At 41.9% G+C, this 20,772-nt stretch overlaps 2 protein-coding genes across 16 annotated transcripts in view; both read left to right on the forward strand.

Annotated features, from left to right (window-relative positions):
* The first annotated feature begins 80 nt into the window (after positions 1-80).
* Positions 81-1,787, forward strand: LOC127611264 (uncharacterized). Its single transcript, XM_052081687.1, has one exon. The coding sequence runs from the start codon at positions 204-206 to the stop codon at positions 1,461-1,463; it is 1,260 nt and encodes a 419-aa protein (XP_051937647.1). The 5' UTR covers positions 81-203; the 3' UTR covers positions 1,464-1,787.
* A 3,217-nt stretch (positions 1,788-5,004) lies between these two features.
* map2 (microtubule-associated protein 2) overlaps positions 5,005-20,772 on the forward strand; it is a 41,855-nt gene continuing 26,087 nt past the window's right edge. For 12 of the 15 annotated variants that reach the window (XM_052081619.1, XM_052081625.1, XM_052081626.1 and 9 more), the window contains exons 1-3: positions 5,005-5,119; positions 15,375-15,426; positions 19,268-19,373. The gene's annotated coding sequence lies outside the window, so the exon portion shown is untranslated. Of the gene's footprint in view, positions 5,120-14,724; positions 15,217-15,374; positions 15,427-19,267; positions 19,374-20,772 lie in introns of those variants that run through there. The other 3 variants (XM_052081620.1, XM_052081622.1, XM_052081623.1) reach the window with 3 other exon arrangements.

The raw sequence follows: 20,772 nt of genomic DNA on the forward strand, positions 1-20,772 counted from the left end.
TCGCGATGACAAAGAGTGCTGACAGGAGTCAAAAAGGATGAACGGTGAAGCTTATAGTGTTGTACTTCACAAAACCGATTGGCTGGTAAAAAGACTCGAAAGCGAAGTCGCATAGATAATTTTTTTTTTCTATGACGGGTATTCTAAAATGATGGGCTCGCATATATAAAAAAATACTGTAGCCTACTTCAGGCAGCGCTCGTATGTCTGTAAGAGGCAATTGTGTCAACAGGAAGGCTGGCAACATGATTTCCATGTTCGACTCAATTACCCTGACCAAGTTGAGTGCATCAGCAGGTCAACTCCTCGCTCTCTTTGCAAGTGAACGCACCATTGAGATTTCCTCCGGTGGGGTCAGCCTATTATTTAAATGTATACCAACACCAGTCCCTTGCCTCCACTGTCAAGTCGTCCATCGCAAGCCGCGACACTTTGAGCAACTTCGACTTTTGTTTGAATCATTTGAGATTTTAAAACCAGCAATGGATGAACAGATTGATATCAGTGGGCCGGAATTCTTTTTAATCAACGGCCCACTTGTCCTTTTCACCCTCGCCGTGAACTTTTTCTTTCTATTTTGCTTGGCTAACCCGCTAAGCAACAGTCAAAGACTCAAGCAGCCTTTGAAGACGATCTTGGAATACATCATGTGGTGCTCCATTTTGTATGTGGTCTTTTTAACGCTGAACTTCGCTCTGGGCGCTTATCTAACCTTGACGGCATCATTTGTGCTGTGGTTGATGATGCAGCACTTTGTGCACAACAACATGAGCGTCTACGTTTGGCTGAACTTCTACTTCTTCATCCATATCGTCCCTCCACGAGGCGCACCGCTGATTTGGCTGAAGAGAAACATCAAGGTTGCCACTTTCATAGCTAGTCTTCTTAATCTTGTGATTTTGTTCAATGACTTGGCTTTCGGAATTGTCATTCTTGTGTATGACGGGGATGCGGGTCTACCTAACGCCAACGACACTGTGATATGGAACCCGCCTAACTTCACTTACCCCATTTTCCTTATGAGTCAAATTAGATTCATCGTTTCCTGGGTGTACATGTGGACAGTTTTATGTTTTATGATCGTTACCAGCTGCATCACCTTTCGATACTTGCAGGGTCATGTGAAAAGTGTGGCAAGGAATGGCATTGCCTTCCCCAGCGCAAGACTTAGGGCACACTTATGGGTCACCGTGACTGGAATCTCTCAATGTGTCATGTTCTGTTTATGTGCGAGTTATTATTTTTTTTATTCTTTCACCCTGTTATATTCACAACATTTCTACATGGGCCCCCATTTCACTTACACGATCAGCACAGTATACGTATTTAGCACAACAGTCAACCTGAGTCTTGGTCAATCAATGTTTAGGCAAAGAGCGATGACTTTATGGAGGGCCCTCAAATCCATGTGTGGAGTTGACACAGAAACAAATGACCTCATTGTGTGCTCCAGTGGGACATAATAAGGCAATACAGTACTGTCACTGGTGTTATTACTGAAAGGATTTGATATTTATGTTGATGTTTCTGTCCCAGCATTTGGTGGAAGAAAACAAATCACTGATGTAGCATGTTGCTTCCTTTTGACGTCTTTGTACTTTATACGAAAAACTATAGTCAGACATAATTGTTGGTAAATGGTCAAACTTTGTTCACACAATTTTATCATTCATTAAAATCTGATGTACATTTCCCGAACCAGTTCACTTGAATTGATGAATAATGAGGAACATAAAACAGTATCTGTTTCTCTGAAAATGGAGGTACCTTTACTCTGCCGACAACCGTTTCGGGAGTTTTGTAGAATCTGTTTATACCAAACTTCAGAACACATCAGAATCCACAATGACCATATGGCATTTCGTGACAGTGAGACATAGTAAAACATTTTGACATTTTTTTAACAGTGGTTGACAAATCTCTGAGTTCCCATGAATGCACCACAAGGCACCTCACAAATCGGTGCTCTGGAAGAGGACGCGAAGGCATCGTGTCAGTTGTCACCGGCTCACCTGGACCGGTTTCGATCCAACTGTCAACAAACAAAGAATGTTTGGTAAATGTCCAGCAGCGTGGAAAAGCTACACGACTGTGTCATTTATGTGGATATATGAGCTTTAATTAGCGACGTAAGTAACCGTTCATTTTCCTCGATTGAGTGTGAAGCGACTTCTTCTCCCTTTCAGACTTGATTGACTAATTTTGGTAGCTGTCATTCAACCTTAAAAGCAAAAAATGCAACTTGTGTTTTTTTAAATATTCTTACCTCTTCTTAGGTTGTTGATTTGACAACCTAGAGAGAAAAAAGAAAGAAAAACAAGAAAATGATGTCAATACAGGGGGAACGTCGAGTCGTTTAAATTTCTGACACTTGTTGTTTGGGGACGATACCCCCCACCCCCCGGTCTAGTTAAAATGGTATAACCCAAGAGGCAAAGTGCGGCTTGCCATCGTTACAGTCAGTTGCTATTCATGCTATTAAAGCATCAGTCAAACGCCATCATGACTTGTGTCATTAATAAACCAAACACTTGTTTGTTAAATTGACTCGTCTGAATTGCATTCTAATTACGTTTAAATTGTACTGACTTTTATTTATATTCAAACGAGAATGTGTTTCTACTTGTGTATGTGAGTAGTCCACAATGCAGAGCACATCAGTGGAGTTTCAGACTAGATCAACAGAAGGTGGGCGATTTCAGATGTGGCTGGACCTCTCCCCTGTTCTCCCTCTGAAAGCTCCCCTGTCAGCCCTTTGTGCTCCTCACTTGCATCAGAAGGCCAACACGCTATCCTGCACTCCAATGAACTGATAGCTGCTCCCCGGGTGGCCTTCATCTTCTCAGGGGTATCAGATGTGCATAGTCTCTAATTATAAAAGCCAAAGTTTTCCCCACTGAATGTGTCCACGTGCGAAAGGTGGTGCTGATGTGCATCGCTCGTCCCTTATCACAGTTTCTCCTCCTTATACCCAAAAGGATGCAGATCTAAAGAGTACTTCCCTTACTTCGAAGCAGGTGATGTGGGAAAATTGCGCTAGCTAAGGCAGTAGAAGAGTCCCAGTCCAAGCATGTAACACAAAAACACCAGAAAAAAGAGGCTGCTCAGAGAGATCATCCCACTTCGTTGCAACCAGCAGTTGGAAAAACGGAGACAATTTTGTGTTTTAGAGTCCAGAGACCCTGAAAAACTTCCCTCACAGAAATTTGTTAGACATTTCCTCCAAGTCTACGTCATTCTTGAAAATGGGCAATTCTCAGACACCTGTGGGGAAAAAACTATCTGGACTCCAAGGCCCCGGCTGGCAGCGCCTCTGACAAAGCGCAAGATGAGGTCAGACTGCACAGGAGATCCAAGACGAAGTGAGTAACAAGAAAATGGAATCCATTCACGTATGCTATGCAAAGTGAAAAATGTACCTATTTCATCTCGGCCAATCTATTTTTCAAAAATGCAATGTAACAGATACTAAAGTCCGACGTGTACGATTCGGTATCTTCATTTCAGCCAGGATCGAATGATTAAATAATACTGTGTGGTTTGCTTTTTTTTCCATTGGATTTTTTCTTTTTTTTTAATCCCCAAAAGACGAATCACTTATTCAAGTGGATCAACTTGAGAACAGAAGAAAAATATATATGAAATCACCAGATTCAAACATTCAAAGCAGTGAGATTCCCGCATCACCATATTTTTCATCCATGGGGTTTAATCAAGGCACTTTCTACACTCACTGTACTGTTTATTAGGTAAGCCAGTACCATTTTTAAAAGCACTTTATTGAAAGAATCAATATTATATTTTGATTGATACTGTCAGCAAGGTGGTTTCAAGAACATGCAAATTAATCTGGATGTACAGTACAGGGTGCAGTACTGCACTACTCAATACCTAGGGCTGTAAAATATATCCTCAAGCTAAGACGTTAATGTGATGGCACCGACCTAAGCTAATTGTGGCAGGACAAATGAACGTCGGGTCATTTCGGCAATAATGATGATTAACGTATAAGGAGGTCAGCGGAGTCGAGGTGCTCTGCTCCTCACCGAAGAAATCGAATCTCCTTCACTGCTATCAGGGGGCGTCAAGAGGAAGATGGTAGACAGGCTCACATCTCCCATCTACACTTGTGTGCCTCAAGTAAAATTAAAAGTTGGTTTCACTTTTTATGTTCCACAAATACTGTGATTTGAACCAGACGATTTCTCGTCTCCAATGTAACTCTGGCAGAACTACTGCGTTGAGTTTATTTAATCTTAAACCAGACAAGCGGCAGATACTTTCACATACTTAAATACTGTAGTGTGTGTGTGTGTGTGTGTGTGTGTGCGTGTGTGTTGGGTGGGGGGAAACCTATATTTCTTCTTACAAGATGTATTTCTCCTCCACATTTAACTGACAGCAGCAACCGAAAACAAAATACCTCAAAATAAAAATGATAAAATGTGTTATTATAAAATAGTATTATTATAAAGAAGGATGCTTGCCAACAGTTGGTATAGGTTTTTCGTCAACCACCAAAAAATGAATCGGTCTATGATTTTCAGATTTTATGAAAAACAAGTGTAACTGCATCTCCTGTTGATTTAAAATGTAAGCAGGAAATTGTAACACGGCAAGTGAAGTGAATCGTTTGATATAAAAACGATTTTATTCAACCACCCATGATCTCAACCACCTTTTCCCCCCGAGGGTCGCGGGTGTGCTGGACCCCAACTGACTTCAACTACCATTTGCTCTCACAATCACAGCTAAGGACGATTTAGAGTCTTCAATTATCATTTTAAGAGCTACATTTACAACTGAAGATATAAAAGTGACATGAACACCTACGGTGCAGACACAAAATGTCTGCCCTTGTTTTATGTCGTTATTTATTTAAAATGACTTCGTTATCATTGTGTCAACACGTAACCTTATCGCAAGACACAAAAAAAAAGATACTTAAATTTGTATATGTTTAGGTGGGGCGGAATCTAATACCGTAATGAACCTCAAAGGGCTTAGAAAAAAAGATCGGCGTCAGTCATAGAGTCATTACGGTAAATGCAGCCCGCAGTGACTGTGTGGCACTGGTCTGACAAAGCCGGTGTTGCATTGGGGACGCTGCGCCGAACAGGTAAAAAACAACTACGTCTTCTTTTTTTTAGTCACAGTTTAAACCAATATCTAAAGTTTGACTGAAAAAAAGAATATTAAAAGGCTGCTAATAACAGTTGAGGAGATTAAACGGGCTTGTTCGTCCACAGGAGCGCAGTTATTGATTGATTCTTGCTAGTTGGGGCTTGTCTGGTCTCCCCTTTTTCCTCAATATTTTTTGTCCGATTTAAAGCAGAGTTGAGAGAACACGTCTCCTAGAAAACTGATCTCTAATGTGTGACTTGAGCGCGTAGCTCCTTTTGGTTTCATCAGGCGTGCTGATAGATACGTAATGTATGGTTTTGAGGAGAGAATCTCTGCATTGGACCTCGATAAGAGAGACACATACTGCGGGAACTTGTATAATGCCTTGAATCAATTCCTCAATGAAATGCGCCTCCGTTCATACAGCGATCCGGTAAATAGTGGATCTGAGAGGAAATACATTTAATCTGCTGTATGTTGCACATCGAGCATGTTTAACAATAAAAGCTGACTTGACTTGACGTGTGCTGAGTCATTTTGTGGTTGCATAGCCACACCAAAGGGGAAAAAAATGCTACTTATATCTACAGTGCACATAGTATTTAATATCAATTGTGGCAGCTCCATTAATTCCTCTAAATGGCTCTGGCAAGATAATAAGATGCAGCACACAGCTCTCCTATAATTGATGTAGCCTATATTCCCATCTCATTTCCATAAAGGAACTGATTATTGATTTCTCTGTTTGTGTCCACTGGGCTGCAGTCAATGGAGACACAGTTAATGTCTTCACAATGATGTTGCCATGTATTGAGTTATTGGTAGGGAGGCAGGCGGGTGGGCTCCGCCTTACTGTTTGGGACCGAACCTATCTGTCTGGAGGACAAGGCTGACCATCTCCGTCCGCGTCTGCTTTTTTTTTTTTCCAAGATAAAATGTAAAGCACAACATAGGAGTGTGATGAATGACCATAAGGTGTAATGACTGAGTGTAGCGGAGACCTTCAGTGTAGCATGTGACGCACACGATTACATAAAAAGTGGGTGAGGTCTGTTTCCTATTGTGACTTTTGTGTGATAAAGCACCCTTCTGACACCCACTGAGACTCCCTTTACCCCTAAGCTGATTTTCAAAACGCATATATTCCCTTCCACCCCCCTCCTGTGTTCAGCAACAAGCTTCCAGACAAGTGTTGAAAGTATAAATGTCAAGATAATGCCTGGGTGGCAAAAACCTGTGCCTATGAATCCCTGGGCCGATGAATCACCGGCTGTGTCGTGGGCGCTCAATGTTGTAGGAGGTGGACTGTCAGTCAGCCAGCAGAGACAGTGAAGCACGAGTGCACTTCTGTTATAATGCAGCGGCGTTGTCTTTATTCATCTCACCGTGCACCTAGTGAGGCGGATAACTTAATGGTGAAACCCAGAAGATACGTTCCACACCCACCCATCAAAAATCTGTGATCGAGAGAGATGCCGGCAAAGCATTTACTTACTTTCATCCAACTGAAGTTCCTCAGCTCACTTCAACATGGCTCTTTGGCATCAATATGCTGAAAGATGGGCAGCAAAGCACTCTTGTCTGGGTGAAGCTTCTCAACTTACTTCAACATTGTGAAGTGGCATTTAGATGCTGTAAGATGATGACAAAGCTTTGCGGGAAAGTGAACAGCCCAGGGTCACCGTTTTGAAAGCAATTGTCACCATTTCACAAGTATTCAGGGCCTGTTTGAACGTGCACGTCGGATTTGGCAATGTCCTGCTTCGGCTTTGGCTCTGTTCGAAGAGTTCAAGTGAATAAATGCCCTGTCGCGCCTCTGATGTGGCAATTTCCCAGAATATTCCAACCCTTTATGTTAATCTATCCTGCTCTGTACATGCGGTTTGTACGGACGAACTACTACAACATGGACGCAAAAGTAAAAGCATTTGGGGACTACAGTATAGTCCTTTTGGTCCCTTTGTGTCAAATTTCCGACTTTATTGACTGACACGTACGTATTCTCTGCTTGAGTTAAACAGACTTTCTGAAAAGAAAGCACCAGAGCATACTCAAGCGTGATAGTTGGGCGGAGGAAAAAAAAAAGATGAACCCTAACCCGCTAATCGGATAACCGTTGGCCGTCCTAATTGACTTTGTTACACGTGTGAATACATTGCTGCGATTCTAAGGAGATTAGTGATTGAGACGATTATTCTATTATTGATGGGAAAACGTAACCAGCCCGCTCTCTTTCGGGTGTGTGAATCGCAGAGTGGTTCGTGATACAATGATATTATGGAAAGGAAATGGAGTCCGAGAGTCGGATTTTTTTAACCAACTTTGTAGCTTAGCAACATTGTAGCTCGATATAGCTCGATGTCAGTCTCTCTCCTTTTCCCACACTACGTCTGATTTACTGGTTTGAATTGTTGGTTGATAAAGATAAGAGCAGGACGGGCAAAATATATTCGTGAGATTCAGAAAACCTATCGAAGGCTTTGTGTTATGTTCGGTTTCTACGTTCTTTCCTTTCATGGTAACATGCGCCATTGTCATTGTGTGAATGAAGCATAAAAAGCTTTCTGACCATGTGAAAAATGTCATTTAGATGCGCGCTACTCGACGGAAGCTTTACTTGTACACTCGTCTATACATTTCAATAAGAGGGTTTGTTTGTCAGCACGAGTCGAAGATATACTTGAGGTTTTGAAAAACACACTGTGTTCTCTGCGGCTTACATCGGTTTTCTTTTCAAAATGTACTTGGTGAAGAAATGACAGAAATTAAACCATATCCGTTTTCCGTTGTCTTGAGACCGTTCTTTGCTTTTAACTCCCATAAACTATCGGCAGTCAATTGCAGGGCAAAGTTTGTTACATTTTGCGACGTTGGGACAGCTCAAAATGGCTTCCTCGACATAAACGGAAAGCTGCATCATGCAGACTTTCGTACTACTGTAAAAGAGTTTCATTTGTCTATAAGACTGATTTCTTTGTGAATGTACAGAAAAGAATATACGTAGGCTGCGCCATGGAATTGTCATTGAGCCGCTAACAATGTTGCCACTTCGTTCCTGTGGATGCTTTTGTGTGGGTATCGTTGCCTTGATTCTGTTCGAAAGTGCAAATCACATTCAGTGTTTTTTTTTTCAGCTTAATTCTTCTGTTTACTGAACACGTCTGCTCAAGAGACTTACTGTTAATCATGTGACGGTAGTGCTTTTTTGTTGAACCTTATGATTAAAAAAAAACAACAACCAAACTTGGGATTTTCAACGATAAACTTTCAAACATGTCGACAAAATAGCTACAGAAAATCAGTTTCGGAGATACGGTTGAAAGAGGGATTCTTTGCCAAACTTCCAGCCGCATTTTTGTGGCTCCGTTTTTTTTTCTTGCTATCTTTAATTTTTTTGAAAGTGAAAAGCAGACAGATAATGTGTTTTGCTATTGGATTGTGAACTGCTTGCTTTTTTCTCCGTAAATGTCTCCTTCCATCATTCTGATACAATTTATCCTCCGTTTCATCTTTCATTGGTCAAAACAATCGGATGTTTCGTGGTAAAATCGAACCTAACTTAATTTTATTCAATGTTACCATTAGTTTGCGTCTACGTCTTTACAACCTCGATTTACACCTTTGTGGATTTGTCTTGACTGTAAATATTGACATTGATATGACCGCTGTTTTAATCACTTTAACAAATTTCGTGAAATGGCTTAGTAAAGCTCAAAATGGCTACGTTTCATTCGCGTCCTTACATATTGTGGTAGTTTATCATGGCACCATTGCCAACTCTGTCATTGTCCAAATATTTGGCACAAACTAAAAATGCCTCGCTCAACAAGAACGCAGGCAAAATATTCAAGTGGAGGTAAAATTGCCCCAGAGCTCTGCTGAAACGTCACTTTTTCCACATAATGAATGGTCGAGAGGAAATGGATGATAGATTACTCCAAAAATTAAAGACACAGAACCCGCTTTGCAGATTGCTGACTGTGTCAAATGGAGATGCTTTGTCGAGTGTGCAAGACGCTGCTCCGAACCTGTTGATCTTTCTTGAGTGAGATCGAAGATGAATTATTCACGCATTGTTTTTTGAAGTCTTTGAGCATGTTAGGAAGCGAGGTGTTCCTCTTTTCATCACGTAATCAATGATGACACCTACATGTGTTCAGAGAAGCAGAGAAGAGAAAAAATGCAAAAAAACTGTCAGACAAAAAAGTGTGTTTTTTTTAAACATGGTTTTATGGCTCTTTGTTGAATACCGTTTGGATATGAGCTTTGTAGTTGTCAAAGTTTATTAACAGGTACGATTAGATCCCTTAGTAAAATTTTTAACCCATTAAAGACACTTTTTTTTCTACCATCTGCTCTTGCCAAACCCTAATTTGATGACGCCTTGCCATATGGAACACATTCCACATGACACCCCACTTTATTTAACATGGGTGTGATATTCGGTCAGATTAGGCCTTGAAATATATTTTTGGAACATGCTGATTCATTTGTCAGTGGAGTTTGCAGATACATTTTATGGACAATCTCAGCAACACGTCCGGATAGATACGGTTTGCGTTCCTCCGAACATTTTTGTACAGTTCATAACTCTTGCGTGGTTTCTAAATCTCACATGTTCTGGGTGTAATTTTATTCTTGACCATGGCTCAGCTTCAGAAAACAGGTTAGCCATGATTGGTCGTTACGCGAGCCCTGAACAACTGTGATGTCATTTTCAGTCGACAGAAAGTGGCAAAATGGCCGCCCCCTGAGATGGCAAAAAACAAAAACAAAAAAAAACACGTGGATTTTGCTGCGTAACTCGTATTCCACAAAGGCAATAATAATCAGAATGCCATTTTCAGATTAGTGGAGGCACATAGAACATACTGTCAAGAAAATCCTTTCATGTTTATATTCTGGATGTGTGTGGATGATGTCGATGGAATCTTTCGTCTTTGAAGTGAATGTGACCTTGTTGGTATTCGACTTCAGAGCACTACTGTACTTGCGTGACTGGAGTTGATTTAAACTTCTGCTTGAGTTGTCTAAAATGTCAGCGCGAACAACCATAGTCCCCGGAGTACTAAAAATATTTCAAAGCAAAATTCCATCCAGCCATCCATTATCTGAACCGCATATCCTCAGGAGGGTCACGGGCTTGCTGGAGTTTATCCCAGCTGTCTTCAGGCACAATGCGGGATACACCCGGAACAAACAGCCATTCCCACCGTCAATCACACTTACGGACATTTTAGACATTTCAATCAACCTATGGTGCTTGTTTTTGGAATGTGGAAGGAAAACCGGAATACCTGGAGAAAACCTACGCAGGCACGGGGAAAACATGCAAACTCCTCACAGGAAAGCCAAAGCCTGGATTCGAATATTGAAAAATTGAATGGATCAGTCAAAGTACTTCTCTATTTGAAAAGTAAGAGCGACGCGGTTGACAACTATCCGCTTGGTATACAGGATTTAAAACTGATAACGTATCAAGCGTAGCTGACATGTCTTACCTAGCCTCACTTGACCCTCTTATTTTAATCCAAAAGGTTTCATGAGGTCAGCTTTCTTGAAACAGCTGACCTGACTTTTGGCGGCGAGTTCATTATTACCTGCTGGCTCGCCACTTCGAAGGCTAAACACCCGATCCCTTGTGATGACTAGCGTCAAACATCTCTGCCTTGGCCCACAGCCATTTGATCGGTTTGTTACACCGATTTAAAAGGCACATTTAATTGCATTTTGCAATTACATTTAATAATTAATTTGTGTTTTGTTTTTTCAGTGTTCTTATCTGAAAGTTCTGATATACTGTTTCTATGCCAGGGTCCTGGAAAGCAAAATAATATTGTTATATACACATTTCTATAGTAATTTCTATAATTGCGTTGTTTTTCCTACTGAAGCCAAAGTAGTACACTCCCATTTCGCGTCACTTGTCATCAGAATCCGCTGAGCCAGCGTCAGCATCTGGTGTGACATGCACAACACTTGTTGGACAGCAACGTTGCTTTCAACACAACAGGGCGGGAGGCTTGCAGATTTCCCGAATAGACGAGTAGTGCTGCCCAACCGCGGTGACGGCTGTCACACTACCTCCGATGATGGAATATTGGCGGTACGACTTTGTCCTGCGACAGCCTGTTTCAGCCACCCGGAAAAGACGGGCGGTTTAGAAAGTGCCTCTTGACTTCTCCGAGGGTCATGGTAGCTTCCTCCCCAGTGAAGTCACGGTTTTGACTCTCTCCACATGTTGGACGATTGGCGCGCACTTCAGGAAGAGAAACAATGTTAGAAGAAGGACGGGAGGGGGGGGGGGGGGCGAGGTGCATTATTATCAGAGTAATATTTTTAAAAGCTACTTTCATCCATCTTGGAATCGTCATCGGTGAGAGCGATCATTCCTTTTTGAAATGAACATTATCTGAATCGGCTAATGCCATTGTTAGTTGCCATGGAGACTGACTGAGTTAGGGTGTTGCTATGGAAACTGAGAGGCTGCTCATCACCACGCACAGCAGGCTTCACCGCTCCCTCGAGCCAAACGCACAAATACACAAGACATCTGCACGCAATAAACATGAACAAATAACCTGGTAAAATGTATCTTTTGAATTGGATATTTGTGTTTTTTTTTTTTTTTTAAGTAATAATAAACGAAGCGATGCAATAGCCTTTATAGTGAAACCTGCGTTGGCTTGAGAGTGGTGGGGTGGCGCAATGATTTATCGGTCAACCTTAATGGATGTCTAGCCACGTCTACCCTGGGGAATAGGAATGCATTGCCCCCCACACCCCTTTCTAATGTAAATAACATAAAATGAGACAAACAAGTTAGCCCGTGCCATTCATCGGAACTCGCTTGCAGAGTTCACACACAGAGTTAACTCCTTCCATGCTTATTCTATATTGGCAGACATCATGAATGTGTCATGAAATCTTTGTCTCGCCATGCCTTGTGTAACTGTTGACACTATGCCAGGCCTGAGAAAGTACTTTTAGTTGACTAAAGTGGTCCCTTGATCCAATTGATTTGTTTATTGATGCGTCCTTTTTACTGTGGGGAATGTGACTGACAACTACAAATAGTTGTGATGTACCGGGCAATTCCGATTTGGAGAAACCTCAACAAAGTTTAAAAAAAAAAGAACGATGTGTGACCTGCCAAATTCCAACCAAAATTGAACCAGGACTACATATATATATTAAGGGGAAACATTGATTCAAAGGAAAAGGCTTGATCGCAAAATCTTTTTCTCTTGAACCACAATAGGGCTACGACTTCATTAATTGTGCTGACATTGCGATGGACAATTTGAATCAGTAAAACACAATTAATCATTCATGAAACCGACGTTTGGCCGAAAGTCAATTTTCCAGAAGCCGTGTAATAGTAATCAGGAGCAGCGGGACCGGATTCAGTAGTCCCTCAGGAAATAGCTCGTGTTTTACTTGCGGCGTGAAAAAAAAAATACACACAAAAGTTTGATGGTCCGCTGATGCATGATACGCACGTAACAATTTGGAGCTGGTTCTCAAAGGAGCACGAACGGTTGTTGGTTTGGTGTTCGTTTTTGCTCAATCTGACTGCGCTCTTGAAAAATCACCCAGAAATTTGACCAATAGATTCGGGAAAGCTGTCGTTTTTGTCCCTGGGATTCCAATACACGGCGGCCCGGTAGTCCAGTGGTTAGCACGTCGGCTTCACAGTGCAGAGGTACCGGGTTCGACTCCAGCTCCGGCCTCCCTGTGTGGAGTTTGCATGTTCTCCCCGGGCCTGCGTGGGTTTTCTCCGGGTGCTCCGATTTCCTCCCACATTCCAAAAACATGCGTGGCAGGCTGATTGACCACTCTAAAATTGTCCCTAGGTGTGAGTGTGAGTGCGAATGGTTGCTCGTTTCTGTGTGCCCTGCGATTGGCTGGCAACCGATTCAGGGTGTCCCCCGCCTACTGCCCGGAGACGGCTGGGATAGGCTCCAGCACCCCCCGCGACCCTAGTGAGGATCAAGCGGTTCGGAAGATGAAAAAGGATTCAAATACACGCAATCAGTGAATACAATTTTCCTTGAGTCCCGTATGGCATCGCGCACGTGTTTGTGCCACACAAGACGGACACTTTGGATTACATTCAAGTGTTTGCTGATGGGTGATTTCGGCGCTGCGACAGACAGTCTGTATTCATGGATCAGTGCGGTGTATTATCATAGTACGAATGCTCTCAGACAGGACATGACATGACAAGGACAACAACGATTCACTTTTCGTTTCCGTTTAAGATGAGCTGACGTTTCGATTACCATACCTCGTCATGGGATAGCACCCTATCCTAAGAACGTGTGTGTGTGTGTGTGCGTGCGTGCGCCTTTAGGCGTTTCACGTAAATAGGATGTCACATCACGAACTGCGAAGAAACAAGGAGGGCGGGGGAGCAAAACAACAACAAAAAATGCTATTGATTTTAATTATGTCTTAATATTTGTCTATATAAAGTGCTATTGATTTTATTTAATAAAAGATATATATTTAGTTCAGCAACAATGAGATAATATTTAGGTCGCATACCATTTCATCTCGAATGTCATGACATCATTGCCGCACTGTCAAGTACCGGTACATGACTCGGCATTGTATTTGGTCCTTTGACAGGTAAACACAATTAATATTTGAGGACATATAAGGTACTTTAATTGCGAAAAGTAAGTCACGCCTCACAATGACGTTTTTTTTTTTTTTTTTTCAAGCAGACAAAAGTGCAGCGCATCAGCATTCACTGGCAGTCAAGTTCAGCTTGTCCTCCAAAGGAGACCAGTCAACCGCCAGTCTTGTACAGAACCTTTCCCAAATCTGCTGCCTGTTTATTGAACTGTTAAAAGACCAGATTTTTTTTCCCCTCGGTTTGCATTTCATGCTGTTAAGGGGAAAACAATGCTCTGAGGTCAGCTTGTTCCCGATGGATTTGTTTGGATGTAGAAAGTGGTCTGAGCTCCAATTAAAAAAAAATTGTTTAATTGTCGTCATGGTTTTTGGAGCATGACCACGTGAACTAGCATATTACATTTTGCATTTACTTGGATTGTCCTTGTAAGACGTAAAAAGTGGCATGATGATCCAAAACATTTTGAGTTGATGAATACGCCAAAGAAGAAAAAAAAAAATCAGGAGGGGGGGGGGGGCAAATATTTCATGATCTGTGTTGTTCTGTACTGTCTGGAAATATTGCACCAAGATTAGTTTATATTTTTATTTTTATGGATTATTATTATCATTAAAAAAAAATCAAAATGACGTTACTTCACCCATCCATTCATCAATCCATTTTCTGAACCGCTTTGTCCTCATGAGGGTTGCGGTGGGTGCTGGAGCCTATCCCAGCCGTCTTCGGGCAATAGGCAGGGGACACCCTGAACCGGTTGCCAGCCAATCGCGGGGCACACAGAGACGAACAACCATTCGCGCGTCACGTCTTCATATTGGCAGAAATGAGCAGAGAATTACCCAAAAAAAAAAGGAAAAATACAGACCGGTACTTTAACTGTTGTAACGATTTAATTTGATTTTGAAAAATTCAATAGTTTATTTTGGAATTGCTATTCCATAATAGCATAAAACAGTCATACAAATTATCATTCGATCAGATCACTGATCTTAATATGCCTCTCAAGTGATGTGTTAACTCGCTATATTGTGAGTAACATCACATGGGATGCAGCTCAGTCACACAATCTATCGTGAAAATGTCTACTTCCTAATCTTCATCAGGACACGTGCCATTATTACCGTCTGTGCCGTGCTATCAATAATGTCTTCCAGTCTTACGATTAGTAGCAGAACCCTACCTCACCAGAGCGCACGGCCGCTTTTGTTCTACGCTTAACAAGCATTTCCAAGTTTGCCCGTGTGCGCGCGCGCTTGTGACAAAGACAGCAGAAAGTGCGTCTGCATTTGACTCGTCACACTAACCAGCACGGACGGCACACGGACAATCACAAACCCACTATTTTTGCAGCCTCAACGCGCTCTCTTTAGCACGATCGTTGACTGATTACGACTTTCTCCCCTCAGCTTCCACCTCATCCTCTCTCCATCTGTCCCGCAGATTTGCAGGTGCCCGGTTGGTGTGAGTTTGTGCGCGTGTATGCGTGCGCGTGTATTAAGAGACGCCACCTGCCACCGCGCTCCCAAAGGACTAAGAGGCAAATCTGTCTCTCTGCCTTTCTACCCCCACGACTGCTCTTACCCTTTATCCACTGTCACTTTTCCAGGACTCGGATGCAAGCTTTCCCCTGAGTCACGGACCGTATCGCAGTTAGCCAGGTGAGTCTCTCCCTCCGTTTCTTTTTCGTCATCCCAGGCTCACACTCATTTGTTCCCCTCTGTATCAGTATGTGTTGCTGTAAAGTTGCTGCGTCACCCCCGTTGCTAAAAAAGGCACCGTTAGCTTCACTATACCACCAGTCGCCGCAGAAGCACTTAACTTTCTTTTTATATGGAGGACCACAGCGCTGTTGTGTTATCGTGGACATTTACGACACCCGTGGCCATGTCTTGTGGTGTCATATTTCACATTGAGTATGAATGTTTGGTCGTCTGTATCGTATGCGTCATGTGACCGACTTTCGGACCCCGTAAGATGTAATATCAGTCTCCGGTTTGATTAATCACATCACACGTGCTAATAGATTTTGAATACCATTATGTCATTATCATTAGAAGAACTTTTCAGCAATCCTTCTTACAAAGTAGACGTGTTCCCTGGCTACTTTTCGAAGAACACATTTTTTTTAAGGCCCGTTTGATGGACAGTAGTGAATCAGGCGTTATGTTGTAGCAATATGCCGAATGAGCGGCTTTGCAGCTTGATTCGGCTGTTTTCTGGAAGTTTCAGACCAACTTTTACCATCAAACCCCAGAAGAACAAACTTTAAATAGTCTGCTTGGCGACAAAAAGTGGGAATGATGAAGCATCCGTTATAGTGGTTTGGTGTTGCGTCTGCACATCATTTCTAAAAGTGCTTCACACAGCTCTTCATTTCAATGAACATTCAAAGGCGCAATCTGATGGCGTGCGTGCAGAAGCGAAGGGCACTGGAAGTTTTGCGTATTGAATATTTATTATTTTTTTAATGAGCAAAACTAGTTGCTTACACACATGAAAAGAAACTGTACCTTGTGGCTTACATCATGCAATTTTTTTGGCGGAGAGCAGGTTAATGAGGAGGGAGATTAGGCTAATAGCGTAAAAGTATCTCCTTGTCCGAAAGAGAATTTAACTCAAAAGTTTGTTTTTTTAATTTCATTTTTTGAAAGGTTTTACTTACAGACTGTTTGCCTTAATGTAAATTCCATTCATACATAGTTTTATACAATTATTCTGATTTTATTTGGACAAAACATTTTACTTCATGAATCAATGAGGTACCAGTGCTGTTAGTTCCTGCTACATGTGTCCACCTCAACCACATTTTTGTTTTACTATGAGTTAACTCATTAAGATTAACTTTCCCCAAAAGATTTCGTTTTGTACAAGTATGGTTTTATAAAACATATTGTCATATGAATAAATCATGTACATGTCCTGTTCATTCCCCCCTCGAAGCATAAACAAAACACTCACTCACACACACACACACACACACACGCACGCGCGCACACGCACACACACACTAGCACCACGTACAAGAAAAAAACCCCTGCGCTGTTCACTCTGCTGATCGCATTAAAACTGACAGGTGGCTGCTGGATGCGTAGTCCCAGGAGATCAACAAAGTGCTTTGATTGTGTGCATAGTAGTGTGAGAGAGGTGGGTGTGTGTGTGTTGGCAAACAAGAAAATGATGAGAGAGAAGATATGCTCGATAAATAAGTTCCTAACTTAAAAAAAAAGTACTTTGTTGCAGAATTTTGAGACACTTGGAAGTAATGAAGCTCATGCCTTGTATACTGGGAATATTTTGACCCCCTTTGGCTATATTACCGTATTTTCCACACTATAAGGCGCCTCGGAGTATAAGGAGCACCTTCAATGAATGGCCTATTTTAAAACTGTTTTCGTATACAGGCGCATAGAATTGAAGCTACAATAGCGGCTGCTGTTGTGTTATGTATCCACTAGATGGAGCTACGCTAAAAGCAATACAATACAATACAGCTTTATTTATATAGAGCCGTCACAACCGCTGCAGCTGTCACCAAGCGCTTTACAGAACATTTAAAATACTCCGTCCAAGAAATCAGAATATTGATCCAAGTCTGACAGAAAACAAGCCAGCTCAATACAGGCCAGTGCTGTGTATTTGTTGTCTAGAGCCGGTTGAAACTTCCAAACATGACAAAATTTAAATGACATAACATTTACTTTAAGGTCAAGGTACTGCTTTGTCAGTAAATGCACATTTGTATGGAGGCGGCTGAAGTATCCCGCAGTGTCCTTGGAAAGTGTCTGAATTGAAATTAATTATATTTAAAGTACTTCAAATAGATTTCTGGATGAATGAGGCGAAATTACTTGGCAGTGTGACTGTGAGATTACCGCTTCTCATCGGCGTGGCTGCAGCGTCCTTTTCTTGCCTCTCTCCGACAGAACTCCTCCGTTCTCTTTTGTTAAGGACAAAAGTCATACATTGTCTTCCGGTAATAGGAAACAGTTGTGGTGCTGCTGAGTCATAGCTTGGCTGGATTTGCAGTTTTCATGCCGCACACTAATTCAAATTTAAAACTTTCGTCAAGGATCATGGTGTACCCACCGTATTTTCCGCACTATAAGGCGCACCTAAAAGCATTCAATTTTCTCAAAAGCCGACAGTGCGCCATATAATCCGATGTGTTTTGTATATGGGTTAATATACGGGGTTCTTGGACGTATGATTTTAAATGGCCTGTAAAGAGCTTGGTTCCAGCTGCAGCGGTTATGGAAGCTCGATATCAAGAAAGATGTATTGTATTGTATTCCCTTTAGCGTAGCTCCCTCTTCTGGATGCATAACACAAGCGTAGCCACTATTGAAGCTTCTATTCTATGCGCCTTATAATGCGGTGCACCTTATATATAGTATAACAACAGTTTTAAAATAGGCCATTCATTGAATGTGTGCCTGATACTCTGAAGCGCCTTATAGTGCGGAAAATACGATCAATTGAATTTCCCTTTTCTCAGCAGTCACCAAGGGTCTTTCGTAGGCCTCCCCCAAAAGCAGCTGGAGTTATTTCATATTGCAAGCGAAACATAACAATTTCCAAACTCTGCTCTTTATAGCCGACGCCTCCGTCGCATAGCTAAATGGCACACTTGCCATAAAGGGAGCTGCTTGGCACTAGAATGAGAACCTGTCAAAAAACAAAACAAAACAACACAGCGAATTCTCTTTGCTTATTTTGGGCATGTACATTACCCCAAGGAACAAAACCTGTTTGATGCGACTTAAAAAAAAATAGCTGTTTGAAAATCTTAAAGATAGCACAGACAGACTGACGGAAGACGTTTTGAAAACTCGAGCCTCAAGCACTTCACAGCAAGCTGGAGAGGCGCTGTTAAGTGGATTTTGTGGCCCCATCAGAGAGAGCGTTTCAAGCGAGTCAAGTCTTAATACTTAATTAACCTGGTGTTTTCCTGACTTTCGGTGTGTATTTATGGTACAGGCGTGACAGTGGCATCAGTCCACTTAGGAGGACGGGCTGACTTCAACGTTGCAAATGCAGCATCTGCAGTTTATAATATACCTAAGTAGCGTGCCGTAATGTGTTTGGTGTCAATGGGCAGTTCTGAATTTCGGGTTTATTAATGGGTTATCTGAAAGATAACCTCCAGGCTGCAAGACTTGTCGAGTAGCCACGAAACAAGAATGCACTCAAATAGCAAACAATTGATTGTGGTTTTTTTCATTCTGTTCCGTTTCATGGAGTTGTGTTATCAGCAGTGACGAGACTACAATTCAAAATGGTTGAGCAAAAAAATAAGCTTGGAGCATTAGAAAATAAAGATTGTTTTTTTTTTTTAATTCCAAAACATCCCTTCTTTGACATGAGATTACAGAATATAAATTCCTTCACTCATCACAAAAGTTCTCCAGGTGAATCAATTAATTTTGTTCATTTTGAAATGCAGGGACAATAAAAACAAAACAAAACTTTTTTTTTCCTTTTCTTTTCTATGATCTCTAGGTTCGTCGAGAGAATCACAATTCCGGCAACAGTCTTCAAAAGAACGAGGGACTCTTTTTTTAGACGTGGCTTTGATTGATTGGCAAGTCCCACACAGGTGAGCCAGGTAAATAAACTTCTCTTTTTTGTAATTTATGATAATTTTGCTGCTCCCTTGATACGAGTCCAATTTGATACATTTATTCATCACTAATCAATAAATAATGCAAAAAAATAAAAAATCACATTCAGTTCCGTAATTGCGCCATTGGCTGACCAGCTTTGACTAGTTTCCTGTAATAATAACTGAAATATCTCTATCTTATGTTCCAACACACAGCACGTCTGTGTACCTGTCAAATAGGTAAAAAAAAAAAAAAAAAAGAGAGAGAGGGTGGATGTCTGTTACCTCCATAAAAGCTGTGGCCGTGTGGGTGGACGCACATGTGAGTGCAGGCTGCTAGAAGCTGAGTGGGAAGTGGGTTATTGAGTGGGAAGAGAAGAGCTGCTTTAGTGAGACGATCAACACCAAGGTCCGCTGAAAGCCAGTCACGCTTTTGTGGGCTCTCATTGTTTCCTGCACAAATTTTCCAGGTAGCGAGATTGGTGAAGTGGGTTGGATAAGAGCCTTTTTTTTTCTTTTTCTGGTGCCTATTTAATTTGTGTTAAGGCCCAGTGACTGGGCGTGCTCATTTATTTTATTGTAAACGACTAAATTACACAGCTCCTAGTAAGTCTAGAAACAGAATCACAGAAACGCAGTCGGTCCCAAGAAACCGGGCGAGTTCTTGGGAGTGTTTTCCATAGAATCAGGGAAAGAATCCGTTCTATCTGGCTAAAAAGGTGTGCAATTGACTTTGGATGCCCCTAGATGGTAGCAAAGCACTACTTTTGTTGAAATAAAGCAGCTCAAATCACTTCATCGTAGATCCTGCCCCCCCCAAGGTGTAGTAAGATGGTCGCAAAGCACTAATACTGTCTAAATAGAGCTCCTCAACTGATCTCACTGTAGTTCCTTGACTCCAAGGTGCTGCGAGATGGCAACCAAACACTACTTTTGGCTAAACGGAGGTCCATAACTCACTTCAACCAGTTTGACTGTCAAAAGTGCACACAAAAGGATGCAGAGCAGAAATATTACATGATTCCCAACCGGAGAATTCTTACTGTGAGACTGATGATGTGCTGACTCCATGTACCGCTGCGTTGCCCTGATAAGATTGATAGCACTCTCATGCGTACACTGTTACGCTGTCAATATAAAGCAGATTTCTAGCTCAGAAACCAAGGTGAAGCCTTTCTAGGCCAGGACACCCGCCAGGCCGCTTGCGCTCGCTTTAGCTGCCTTGACATCGTTGCCTTTGCTGCAGTCAAAAATTCACGGTGGCTGATTCTGTCTCGCTTCATGTAAACTGTCCCTTTGTCGTATTTGAGCATATAATGCGAGGTCGAAATGTTATTATTATGATTTGAAAAAGAGGCATGCGCCTCCTGAGCTGCTTTGCAGCTCTTTAGCTCCTGCAGTG

This window comes from Hippocampus zosterae, chromosome 12 (assembly GCF_025434085.1).
Source record: "Hippocampus zosterae strain Florida chromosome 12, ASM2543408v3, whole genome shotgun sequence".
NCBI lineage: Eukaryota > Metazoa > Chordata > Actinopteri > Syngnathiformes > Syngnathidae > Hippocampus > Hippocampus zosterae.

Bases quoted from the DNA above. Each gene is read 5' to 3' on its own strand.
- LOC127611264 (XM_052081687.1), top strand. From the start codon at position 204: ATGTCTGTAAGAGGCAATTGTGTCAACAGGAAGGCTGGCAACATGATT.